The following is a 12,943-nucleotide window of genomic DNA, read 5'->3' as shown; positions in this document are numbered from 1 at the left end:
AGAAATGTGTCAGCCAGAAGGAGGGGGCGGGCTCGGAGGGGGGGCGGGGGGTGGGGTTCGGGGGTGGGCAGAGGCAACCTAGCCAGGGCTGGGCTTCTAGGAATGTGCCGGCCCCTCCCACTCGGGACTCACTCAGGAGGAGGGAGCCCACGCTCAACGCGGGGAATGAGAATCCTGGTAGGAGGGATGCAGGGAGGCATCTGGCTGGGCGGGGCCCTGGGCATCACCCCCAGGGTTCAAGGGCTACCTCCCCGAGGCTTTTAAGTAAGTTAGGAATTTTAGGAAGACCATGCTGCCGCAATGTGGCCATTGGACTAAATAAGTGTAAGCCTGAGAACAAAGGATACCATTCAGAAGAAAAGAATTCCATCTTGGCCGTCAGAGTCTGCGCCATAACACGAGGCGTGGGGAAGGAGAGGAGGGAACGCGGAGGGGCGACACCGACGGGGTGGAACTGACACAGTGTGGGCACTAGCAGCAAGGTCGGGAGGGACCCAGGTTTCCGTCTCGCCTCCCCGTGACAGTGGCTCCCTGCACTGTCCCGGACCCTCAGAGGGAGAGTGGGCTGCGCAGAGGAAGGCAGACTTTGGATCTGGGTGTGCTGTCCTTGAAGCCCTCTGGGCGGGGCGGTCTCATCCTCCCTCCAGGGAAGGCATCCCTACCAGGCAGGAACTCGGCCCAAGAAAGTATTAAGAGAGCAGGGCTGCAGGAGGACAGTCTCCCTCCAGGTGTGTAGATGGTCCATTCCCAGGCCTCCCCGCACCAAGAAGTCATCTTTCCCCAGGAGCAGCGTTGCCCAGTGATCCAGACGACATTCCACCTTTGTTGATTTCCAAGAGGAATAAAGCCGGAGGGTTAACCCAAGGATATTTTAGAGCAGAGAAGGAGAAAGGGTTTTGCTCAGCCTGTACTCACACATGAATGTTCACCACAGTAACTCCTTGGAAAGTGTTCAAATATGGCTCTGTTTCTCCCTCAAAGGATAAAGGAAGCATGGAAAAGACCCCCCTAGGGATCGTCCCATTTCCTCTGCCCCCTCCTTTTGTCATTTCCAAAATAATGCAACTCTAGGGATTTTTCACTTTCTTCAGGATTCAGTGAGTGTCTACTCTAAGCAGGAAATTTGGCTGTAGAGGGAGGTCCTTCCTGATACCGGGAACAAGAAAAGAGAAATTCGTTTATTTAGTCTCGATTCACTTACTCACAGGAAGCATGAAAACAGGGAAGTTCTGATAGATTTAAGGATTTTTTTAAAAGGATATGGAGAACGCTTCATTAGTTCAAATGTTTTCAAATGCAGGTAGAAGAGACCCCAAACTCCAATAGCTTAAGCAATAAGGGAATTTATTGGCTGACATACTGGAAACGCAGAGACAGTGCAAGCTTCAAGGCGGTTGAGTCGGTGGCTCGGGTTGACTCCATCATTCTGCTTGGCTTCAACCTCAGGTCGGTAGCCACACGGCTGCTGTCGTTCCAAGCATTACACGCAGGTCGAACAATGCTCAGAGGAGGAAGAGACTGTCTCTCTATGGGGGTCTTTCCTGGGCAAGCAGAAACCTGGCCCCAGCTCTGCAGACTTTTTCTCACTTCCCATTGGCCTGAATTGGGTCTCAGGCCTATGCCTGAGCTGCTCACTACAAAGAAAATGAGATTGTATATAGACCAGCCAGGCATCCCTCGAACTGAGCCATCGTCATCTTCCTCTGAGGCACGTGGCTTCACCGAGGGACTGGTGGAGGCGTGAACCGAGCCAGAAACCCACAAGGAAGCTGGGAGCTGCGGAGATGACAAACCATGTCCCCTGCAGACCAACAGAATTTATTTCTGAAATGAACAAAGAATCCTTGAGGTGATACTTTAGAAAAGCCTCTGACAAACAGATGAGACAGGAGAATTAAAGATGATACCAAATGATCAGCAGAATAAGAAGAAAAAGTAAGCTGCACCAGACAAGACACACACAAAGAGCATTGTGCACGAAGATCCAGTGTTTGACTCGCAGGAGCGCCTTGAAGGCGCGGTTTCTCTGGGCCTCTTTCAGGTCTTGCTTTTGCTTTGCAATATGCGACCGCACCTTGGCCAGGTAGCGCACGTGACCTTCTCCATGGGGGTCGCCCCCGCCCTGCTGGAGCCGCTGTGCATCAAAGAAGAGGTCGTTGCTGAGGCAGGAGCCCTGGAGCTCCCTCTCCAGCCCCTCGACCACGGCCATCAGCTCGGCCAGCTGCTTCCTCTGCTCGTCCCCGGAGGCCCGGTTGCTGAAGGCGCAGTACCTGTGCCCGCACTCCCGGACCAGGCCCCTCAGCCTGACGTTGTCTGTGTTTGCTACGTAGTCATGCAAGGATCCGTCCGCTAAGTCCTCCTTGCGGGTGAAGAGGATGACCGTGTGTCTCAGGGCTCTCGCCCCAAAGACCTCCTTCACCCTGGTCACGGCCACCACGTCCTGCTCTGTGAAGCGCCCCAGCTGGGTCACCAGCAGCAGCACGTGAGGCCCCGGGGCCGAGAGCAGGTAGCAGTCCCCGATGTCCTCGTACGCCTCTTGGTCCTGGGCCCTCGCCTCAAAGATGGGGGGCGTGTCCACCACCAGGACGCTCCTCCCATCCCACGTGCCCGTTGCGCCCTGACACTTCCTGGTCACCGACTGGGCCGCCAGCCTGGACTCAAACACTGGCTGGCAGAGGATGCTGTTCCCGGTGGCACTCTTCCCGCTGCCTGTTTTGCCCACCAGGATGATCCTCAACCAAAACGATCCTGGATTTAAGCTCTCTTCTCCTCCGCCTGTCAGAGCACACAGAAAGTTAATGTGCCATTGCCATGGACTGAATGTGTCCCCCCCAAAATCATATGCTGAAACCCTAATCGTCAATGTGATGGTATCTGGAAGTTGGGTCTTTGGGAAGTGCTGAGGTCTAGATGAGGGCGTGAGGATGGAACTCCATGATGGAATTAGCGTCCTTCTAAGAAAAGAAAGAGACTAGAACTCTCTTTCCACCAGATGAGGACACAGCAACCCGGAAGAGTGTTCTCCCCAGACACCAGATCTACCACACCTGGACCTTGGACCTCCCAGCCTCCAGATCAGTGAGAAATTAACATTTGTTGATTACCACCCAGTCTGTGGTGGTTGTTTTAGCAGCCTGAACTGACAAAAAGAGTAATAAATGCCTTTTTAGGAGGAAGAGAACGAAAGATAAAAAGGAAAAGACCTAGAAGAAATAGCATCCCTGGATCAATTAGGCTATCACACTCTCTTTTCCCAGAACAGGGCTGGGCTCAGAGTAAATATTGTTACATAGAGAATAAAGGGAAGTCTTGCAGGGTTGGTGGAATAAATCATCCCAGCTGGCCAAAGTCATCAGGATCGCTCCTTTTGGGATGCTGAATTTTTCCACCCTTTCCAGAACATTCTCCCTATTCAGTTCCCACCCTGAAGGCCTTCTGATGCTCAGAGCTTCCTACAACCATTAAATTAATTGTCAGTCGCATACTTTCATCTCCTCCCATCCCTGCCTGGTCTCTGTTTTACAAGATGGCAGGGTTTTATCTGAAAGAACTTACCCTCACTAAGGAGAGCATGACAGCAGATAGCCTAATAAGTTCTACTTCTTGGGGGACATGCATTTTCTTTGTGTTGAGGTGACTCTAGTCTTGTACCTTTCCCTACCGGTGGGAAGTTTGCTGACCCAATGCTGAGTTCATGGTCCCCAGGTGTTGTGCAGGGCTCCACCAGATCTTACCTTTGATGCACGTGTCTTCTCCACCCTTCTGAAGCCCCTCCATTTTGTTCTAGACGGAAAACAGGCAGAGACTGTTCATACTCGAGTCGGATGTGACATCCGACACAAAACACCACATTTTATAGATGAGGAGATTGAAGGGAGAAAAAAACGACTACTGAAGGTCACACATACTTTAATGGACGAGCCGAGACTAAAACCCAGGGCTGCGGACCCTCAGCCATTCTCGGCACTAGACTGAACTTCCTCACAAAGAGTATATACACAGTCCCAACACAAGAGCAACGCACGTGGTTTCCCGCCGCCTGGATTTAGCTACTAACAGGACGCACTGAAAACGTGCTGTCCACCCAGAAGACCAACTAAGGAAGTTGGTCATATCCTGGCTTCCTGGCTCTCTGTCTTCAGGATCTCAGTCCTGGCACCCAAACTCAAGATTGCCTCGCAAAGTTTCGCCTTGGGTAAACTCACAAAAGACGTTCTTCCCTAAGTTTCCGTGGTGATGGTGGTAGAGAGGGTCACGAATCATCCCAGTTTGCCCAGGACTGAGGGGATCCCCTGATCAAAGGAACTTCAGTGTTGAAACTGGGAGAGCCCCAGGCAAACCAGGACGAGTTGGTCATGCCAGGAGTAGGAGATTGTCATGACCCCAGGTGGGCAGTGGGGTGGAGCATACGTCCGGTAAACAGAGGGAAGACCTGATCTGTTAGGCTCAGACCAGCTCTTATGTTACCAAAGAGTTATGCTTCCATATTCTCAGCTCAAATAGTCTCTGACCAGTAGCTACCTCAGGGGCATCCCTCTCCAGTCCACTCCCCTTCTTTCATTGTACCCCATATGCCTTTTTCTTGATCTTTGTCTTTCTTCCTACTTCCTACTTCCTGTGCTCAGCGAGTGGGGCCACTCAGGCCCCATCCAAGGATGACTACTCAAGCTTCACTATTGGGAAAGAACTTCACGACCCTTGCCAAAACTGCATCAGGACCTCACTGTGTGCCAAGTTTTAGAGTATTTTCTAAGGCTCAAGGAGTTAATGCTAAAGAATGAATCTCTAATTGTGGAATTTCAGCATCTAGGACAGGTGAACCGAAAAAAACTACTTTTTGGAATAAGTAGATTTCCTCCACACTCCTTGGAATCACACCATATAGGATGTTATCTAGCCCCTCCACCTCTGAAACTGGCCACTGTGATTACCTTTGAAGGAAAAATAATTTAATAAATAAATAACTTGGGAATTATTTTAATTTGAATGTCAAAATTCAGCTTCTATCAGACAGTTTCCCGGTAATATCTTGTAATTCGTTCTAATGGTATTTTCAAGCCAAAAGAGAATTCAGCCTCAAGACTTCAACATCAGCTCCTGCCTGAGTTTCTAGCCTGCCAGTTTTGGACCTACTAGCCCCCATAATTGCGTGAGCCAATCCTTCAAATAGATTTCTTCATATATACATCCTATTGGTTCCGTTTTTTCTGGAGAAAACTGATACATCGATCCAGCTAATTCTCTCTGTTGAAATCTGGAGAAGGAGCAAACCTGAAAATAATTCTCACCTTTGGCTGGATCTTTTCAAGCACGAAGTCTACAGGGAGGACTTTTTAAAAGATGTGATTGCATAGGGGAGGCAAATGGGGACACCAGTGTTTTTTAGATATCAGCTTGTTTTCTGTGCTGATGATCTTGAAACCAAGGTGCTCTGTTTTCTCATTTACTGCCCTTGGATCATCTTGAATGGTGGTCTCCAGAGAGGACCAGCAAGGAGGGGCTCCCAAGCATCTGAGGACACCAGGCTGGTACCAGGTAAGTGATTGGATGAATGTTAAGGGGCAGAGAAGGTGATGCTGAAAGAGCTGCAGAAAGGGGAGCTGGAGGGGGGCTGGAGCTGATATGCCTGGACTCAGAGAAATCAGGTAACACTGTCCACGTCTTTTATATATGAGGAATACAGCAGCAATGTGAAGCCACCTGCACCCAGGACTGTGGGTTGAAGGGATACCCGAGAGAGATGGCAACCCCTTCACGGTGTCTCCCGGCCAATTGGGAGTGCAGGCAGGACCAGAGTGCGCTGCCTGCCCTGTGTGCTGGGAGGGATGTTCCCCTCTGGCTGCCCCTCAGACCCTCGGGAACGGGTCAAGCAACGCTACTCACGTGATGTGTATGGCCAAGCGACTGGTAGCCAGCCATCTTGGAACAAGAATGAGAGGCTTGAATTCCTGCTCTCTCTGAGTCTAGCCTGAGCAGAAAGAGAAGTGAAAAAAGGGGCCCCTTCTCAAGAACCATCTTTCTCAATTATTTTGGGAGGATTTTTTTTCCCTCTCTAGTCCAAACGGCCACACCTCTGGCCAGAAGGCTGCCACCGTGTCCCAGCTGCACACCCTCCCCTACTCTGTCCCCTGCAGATCCCTGTGCCCTTGTCGCCACATTAGTCCCCTCCCGACATCACCATCATCGTGCTTCCTCCTGGCCATCAACCTCACTGCAGAGCCATCATCCTTCCATCCACTCATTGAAAATGTTACTAAATACCTGGCTTTGCTAGACACTTCTCTCCCTACACTTGGAGGACGGTTGGACCAGTTTAGAGAACAGCTCCTTCCAAAGACAGGGAAAGAAGGTGATTCCTTGTACCACCCTTGGGAAGCCCCACTTCCTGCGACGTCTCCACTGGGCAGGGCTGAAAGGAGCACGTGGGGACAGGAAAGGTAGAGGCACCCTTGGCAAAATTGTGAAATGGGCCAAAACCCAGGCAGATTACCTCACTCTCATTTGCCAAAAGTATTCAGGATCTCCTCCCTACTGGCCCCACGGGAGAGGGTTGGAGAAGGTGACACGCCGATTAGGAATCATAAACAAGATGCCATGGTGAGACACCGGTCGCTGTCAAAGGGTGCCAAGCAGGGTAATCCTCCAGGGATAACGCCCTCGTAACTCCATCCTGGTCAGTGAGCAGGTTAAATCATTTTTCAAAACAATAAATTGTATGTCTTTCTCAGAAATAAAGCACGTGTTTTACCCAAGCGGATCACCTTGTCCTGTTCCTGAAATCGTTTTCCCTCTTGAAAACAGAAACTTGCCTTCGAGTTGAGTGGTGTGTGTGACAGAGACAAGCGACAGACATCAAGTCAGATTAAAATCGCAAGGCCGGTTTCCAGCCTGTTCTTCAGAAGGCATCCTATGACTTCTGGGAGCAGGTTGCAGGGAGGAGGGTCAGACCGTCCTCCCTCACCCAGCAACGCGCAGAGAACTCTATAGGTGCACCCAGATGTGGGTGCCTATGTGGATACACTTTTGCACAAACGCGAGAAATAAGCGAGCTAGTATCACCAAAGGGCTACTCTCTGAGCTCATTCTGTTCAAAATTTTAGGTTCTGAAAAATATAGTACTAGTAATATTTTCTGTTTGCAGTTATTTGGGGCTTTAGGGTATGTAATTCCTGACCCTGATAATTTAGGAATAATGAAACTCAGGCTTAGAAAGATCAAGTGTGCAGATTGACACAGATTGTTACTGGGAGAACTGCACAGAGAGGGAGAAGGAGAGGGAGGGAAGGGGAAAGAGAGAGGTAGAGAGACGAACAAGCCCTGTTACCTGGTATGTCCTGGAAAGTTCTGCAAGTTCTCAGACAATCTTGCTGCAATCTTCCCTCCTCTCCCAGGCAGCCTCTCTCATTGGCTTCTAGTCTCTTCACAAAAACATAAGAGGAGTGACAGATGAAAAAACCTGGCCACCAATTCTACCTGCCAGAGAGAAAGAGAGAGAGAGAAAAAGACCGTGACCCCCAGGGGAGGGAAAGGACAATGTGTGAGTTTCCTCACCAAGCTGTCCTCAGAGAGTGACTCAGAAGCCCTCGGAGACGCCAGAGGAAGAGGGTTTTCTTTTTTGGTTTGGCTTGGTTTTGTTTTCTTTTTAATAACAGTTCCATTTCCTTCTCCCCACCGCATCTCTGTAAGGCTTTTCTGCAGAACAAGGTCTCTACCTGAGTTAGTCTGGAGACTCGGGGAAGCCAATGAACATCTGGGGCACGGTTGCATCCCAAACCAAGCATCCACCGCCCTTCACTGGCCCACACTGGACCAACTCGCATCTCCCCACGCCCACCATTTATGTCTCCTGCATAAAGATAGCTTCTTAGATGTAACTCCAGATGGCAGTGAAGGCTGAACTTAAGGCAGGCATCTTGCTTGAGACCTCCTCTGGCTCTGGCCCCCCTTCTTGTTTCTCTGTCAAATGCCCTGCTCTCGAGTCACCCATGCTTTGACCTGAGGAGGAAACAAAGTTTGGTAGGTTTCTTCACCTAGGTGGACTTGCATTTCCACAGAAGCCAGGGACACATCCGACCCCACCCATAGTGCGATTTGGGCAAAGTGACAAGCACTTAAGTGGATAGGGGTGACATGGCGCCTCCCACTGCCCTGGTTAATGTTCTTCCTCTGCTTCTGTGCAAAGGCCCTGCTGGAGGCCCCTGGGTTGCAGGGGCTGAAGCACCTCTCTGGAGACATCCTTAGAGTGAAGGGGGCAGAGTTTGAACCATTACTTGCACATTTGGGTTCAAAACTGTAAGTTGAGAAACAGCTATAATCAGGACATTGAGCTGCAAGTAACTCTTGGTTCTTTGCTGAGAGGGGAGGGCATTTATAATGCAGATAACACCCACGTTTCACATTTGCAACGAAAGCCATGCCTGACTTACAAAATATTCTCCCATATCGATACTGTCATTTTAACTTTTCAAACAATAATAGCTATTACACTGAAATGAGGTGGACACATGCCCTCCTGCTGTAGAGGACAGAAAGGCATGCTTTTAACATACAGAAGACATTTTTGGTCTTTGCTAGCTAGAAATCCCTCTGATATCTCATTTTAGTTGGGGGTGGGTGGGTAGGGGAAAGGAGGTTAAAAGATCAACTCCTCTAAAACAAAAATAACTCTTTGTGCTAGACATTTATCAACTCTCAACTGGTTTATCGTGAATACTTCTATGCACGAAGTCAACCTATTCAGTTATCTCAGCACACATTTTGTAAATACCTGGTACGCAAGACATTGCTCAACTGTAGCAAATCCACACCTGCCACGTGAGTTTTTCACGGTTGAGGTAAACCTGTCCTTTTACTTGTCTTAAGCTGCTGAGGCTAATACACATGACCCCACACCATAGAGACTCCGGATCCTGACCGGCTACTTTCTGTGCATTAGAAAAAATGCAAATTAATCACTGAAAACAATCATCTTAGTTCTGTCTTCAGGAATTTCCTCAGCTACTACATAGGGTGAGATGAGCTGCTTTCTACTGGAGACAGTTGTGTGCTTTTTCCTCTAAACAGCCTCTTCATATACTTAGCTGATTTCTTCTGTTAAATTATATGTATTTTTCTTGTTGATTCAAGAAAGGCCTTTATTTATTACTCAAGAAAGCAAAATACTACCTACTCTATATGACACTGGTTAACACTCCTTTTCACCCCTTTCCTTTCTTTATTTAGAGTTTTGTGACTATTCAGGACTCCTCTTTTTCCTTCAGTGTTAGCTCTTGGAATTCTAGTGATGGCTCTTCAAACCATAAGTGCTTCTAATGGTTGGTGAAAGAAATACCAGCAAATAAAAGGAGGGAAATTGTTCCTTTGCCCCTACAGCTACAGAGGAAAACAGCAAATATTATTCCTGCAACAGAGTCTGTGAGATATCCAGTCCTCGAAAACTGTAGCTCTGCCCTGTGAAAATAACCATTGGTCTCTCAAAGCTTGTAGAATTATGGTTGTCTTATTTAATAATGTGTTTCCTGGGACTTCCCTGGTGACTTCCCAGTGGTTAAGAATCTGCGTGCCAGTGCAGGGGACAGTTCAAGCCCCGGTCCAGGAAGATCCCACATACCGTGGAGCAACAAAGCCCGTGCGCCACAACTACTGAGCCTGCGCTCTACAGTCCGCAAGCCACAACTGCTGAGCCCATGTGCCACAACCACTGAAGGTCATACACCCTAGAGCCTGTGCTCCGCAACAAGAGAAGCCACCACAATGAGAAGCCCATGCACTGCAATGAAGAGTAGCCCCCTCTCACCACAACTAGAGAGAGTCCGCACACAGCAATGAAGACCAAACACAGCCAAAAAATAAATAAATAATAAATTTATTTTTAAAAATAGGGCTTCCCTGGTGGCACAGTGGTTGAGAGTCCACCTGCCAATGCAGGGGACACAGGTTCGTGCCCCGGTCGAAGAGGATCCCACGTGCCATGGAGTGGCTGGGCCTGTGAGCCATGGCCGCTGAGCCTGCGCGTCCGGAGCCTGTGCTCTGCAATGGGAGATGCTGCGGCAGTGAGAGGCCCGCGTACCGCAAAATAACTAAATAATAATAATAATAATGTTTTTCCTCATTGTGAGATGTAAATTGAAATCTAGTAATTCCTAACAGGTCTAAATACTCATAAGGTTTCTTGGACAGATCCAAAGGAGATCACTGATACTTCTTTCTTCTGCCATAGGCATGGAGGTAATAAAATAAAACAAAATAAAAGAGTCAAGAAAGTTTGGGACTTGTGTCTCTAATTTAAATTGACAATATGCTCAGTAAAAGAGAACTGTCAATTGGTGTCAAATGTCTTGCAGATACTACCCCCTGCTGTTCATCTAAGTTAGCTACAATAAGTTTTTTGCTCAGTCTGGAAATTTTAACAAACATTTTCTTTATGGCTTCTATCATTCTTAGAAGGCCCTCCTTTCTCATCCCTTTATTTAAAAATATATTATTTAGCTCCATACAAAAATCTGCACATGAATATTTATAATAGCTTTATTCATGATCTCCAAAATTTGCAAGCAACCAAGATGTCCTTCAGTAGACAAATGGATAAACTGTGGTACATCCAGTCAAAGGAATATTGTTCAACATTGAAAAGAAATGAGGGGTTTCCCTGGTAGCACAGTGGTTAAGAATCTGCCTGCCAATACAGGGGACACGGGTTCAAGCCCTGGCCCAGGAAGATCCCACATGCCGTGGAGCAACTAAACCCGTGATCCACAACTACTGAGCCTGCGTGCCACAACTACTGAACCTGTGTGCCACAACTACTGAAGCCCGCACGTCTAGAGCCCGTGCTCTGCGACAAGAGAAGCCACCACAATGAGAAGCCCGCGCACCGCAACAAAGAGTAGCCCCCGCTCGCTGCAACCAGAGAAAGCCTGCGCACAGCAGCGAAGACCCACCGCAGACAATAATAAAAATTAAAAATAAATAAATAAACAGAAAAGAAATGAGCTATGAAGCCATGAAAAGGCATGGAGGAACCTTAAGTGCATATTGCTAAGTAAAAGACGCCATCTGAAAAGGCTACGTACTGTATGATTCCAACTCCGACATTCTAATAAAGGCAAAACCATGGGGACAGTAAAAGATCAATGGTTCCAGGGTTTGGGGAGATGGATGAGTAAGTGGAGCACAGAGTATTTTTAGGGCAGTGAAACTATTCTGGCTGATGTTATAATGGTGGATACATTTCACTATACACTTGTCAATATCCATAGGCTAGACAACACCAAGAGGGAACCCTCATGTAAACTGTGGTCTTTAAGTAAATAATACTGTATCAATATTGGCTCATCAGCTGCAACAAATGTACCACACTAAAGCAACACACGAATTGGGGGGAACACAGCATTCAGACCATAGCAAGAATTAAATGCTTATATCAGAAAAGAAGAAAGTTCTCAAAAAATCTATTTTTTCATCAACCTTAAGAAACTAGAAATAGAAGAGCAAAAATAAACCCAAAAGCTAGCAAGAAGATTGAAAAATGATAAAAATGAGAGTAGAAATCATGGAATTAAAAACAGAAAAAACAACATGAACCCCAAACCTGATTCTTTGAAAAGACCAATTAATAAACATCTAAAAAATATTTTCCTGGACTTCCCTGGTGGTCCAGTGGTTAAGACTCCATGCTTCCAATGCAGGGGGCACAGGTCCATCCCTGGTTCAGGGAACTAAGATCCCACATGCCATGCAGTGCAGCCAAAAACAAAAAATATTATGTAAAAAATTTTAAAAATATACTTTCCAAGGGAAAAAGGGAGAAGACACAAACTACTAATATCACCAGTAAAAGAGAAGACATTACTACTGATCCTACAGATATTAAATAGCCATTATTAGATGGCTATTTAATATGTAGGTGGCTGTAGATCCTGTGAACAACTCTATATGCCCATCCATTTGACACTTTAGGTGAAATCGTCTTTCAATTCCTGGAAAGACACAAAAACCACCAAAACTCACTCAAGAAGAAAAAGTTAGCCTAAACAGAATAGAGAGCCCCAAAATGAACCCACACTTACATGGGCAATTAATCTACACAAAGGAGACAAGAATATCCAATAGGGAAAAGACAGCTTCTTCAATAAATGGTTTTGGGAAAACTGGACAGCTCCATGCAGAAGAATCAAACTGGACTAGTTTCTCACACCATATACAAAAATAAATTCAAAATGGATTAAAGACTTAAATCTAAGCCCTGAAATCATAAAACCTCTAGAACAAACATAAGCAGTAAACTCTTTGACATCCGTCTTAGTAATATGTTTTTGGATCTGTCTCCTCAGGCAAGGGAAACAAAAGCAACAACAAACAAATGGGACTACATCTAACTAAAAAGCTTTGCACAGCAAAGGAAAATAAAAAGTAAAATGAAAAGGCTGCCTACTGAATGGGAGAAGATATTTGCAAATAATATATCCAAAAGGGAGTTAATATCCAAGATATACAAGGAACTCAAACAACTAACATCAAAAAAATAATTTGACTAAAAAATGAGCAGATGATCTGAATAGACATTTTTCCAGAGAAGACATACGAATGGCCAATAGGCACATGAAAAGATGCTCAGTGTCACTAATCATCAGGGAAATGCATATCAAAACCACAATGAGATATCACCTCTCACCTATCAGAATGGCTATTATCAAAAAGACAATAAATAACAAGTGTTGGCCAGGATGTGTAGAAGAGGAGACCCTCATGACCGTTGGTGAGAATGTAAATTGGTGCAACTGCTATGGAAGACAGTATGGAGATGCCTCAAAAAATTAAAAATAGAACTACCATATGATCCAGCAATTCTACTCCTAAGTATTTATCCGAAGAAAACAAAAGCACTAATTAGAAAAGATATATGCACCCCTATGTTCATTGCAGCGTTATTTACAATAGCCAA

At 46.7% G+C, this 12,943-nt stretch overlaps 1 protein-coding gene across 5 annotated transcripts; it reads right to left on the bottom strand.

The window, feature by feature from the left end:
* Window positions 1–1,323: 1,323 nt before the first annotated feature.
* LOC116759819 (GTPase IMAP family member 5-like) lies at window positions 1,324–7,903 on the bottom strand. 5 transcript variants are annotated; one of them, XM_032643977.1, is made up of 4 exons: window positions 7,835–7,903; window positions 7,325–7,418; window positions 3,735–3,783; window positions 1,324–2,775 (listed from the first exon to the last, which is right to left on the bottom strand). In XM_032643977.1, the coding sequence occupies exons 3-4, from the start codon at window positions 3,775–3,777 to the stop codon at window positions 1,895–1,897; spliced, it is 924 nt and encodes a 307-aa protein (XP_032499868.1). In that variant the 5' UTR covers window positions 3,778–3,783; window positions 7,325–7,418; window positions 7,835–7,903; the 3' UTR covers window positions 1,324–1,894. The 5 variants fall into 5 exon arrangements, with proteins under 5 accessions (XP_032499868.1, XP_032499867.1, XP_032499866.1 ...); XM_032643976.1 differs by lacking the exon at window positions 7,835–7,903 and adding an exon at window positions 7,713–7,808; XM_032643975.1 differs by lacking the exon at window positions 7,835–7,903 and adding an exon at window positions 7,552–7,666.
* Between the last annotated feature and the right edge of the window lie 5,040 nt (window positions 7,904–12,943).

Source organism: Phocoena sinus, chromosome 9 (assembly GCF_008692025.1).
Source record: "Phocoena sinus isolate mPhoSin1 chromosome 9, mPhoSin1.pri, whole genome shotgun sequence".
Taxonomy (NCBI): Eukaryota; Metazoa; Chordata; class Mammalia; order Artiodactyla; family Phocoenidae; genus Phocoena; species Phocoena sinus.
The sequence above is the reverse complement of the archived record's forward strand: the minus strand, read 5'-3'. Positions and strand labels throughout refer to the sequence as shown.

Bases quoted from the DNA above. Each gene is read 5' to 3' on its own strand.
- LOC116759819 (XM_032643977.1), bottom strand. From the start codon at position 3,777: ATGGAGGGGCTTCAGAAGGGTGGAGAAGACACGTGCATCAAAG. The intron at 2,776-3,734 runs GTAAGATCTGGT...GTGCTCTGACAG, and splicing joins AGAAGACACGTGCATCAAAG to GCGGAGGAGAAGAGAGCTTA.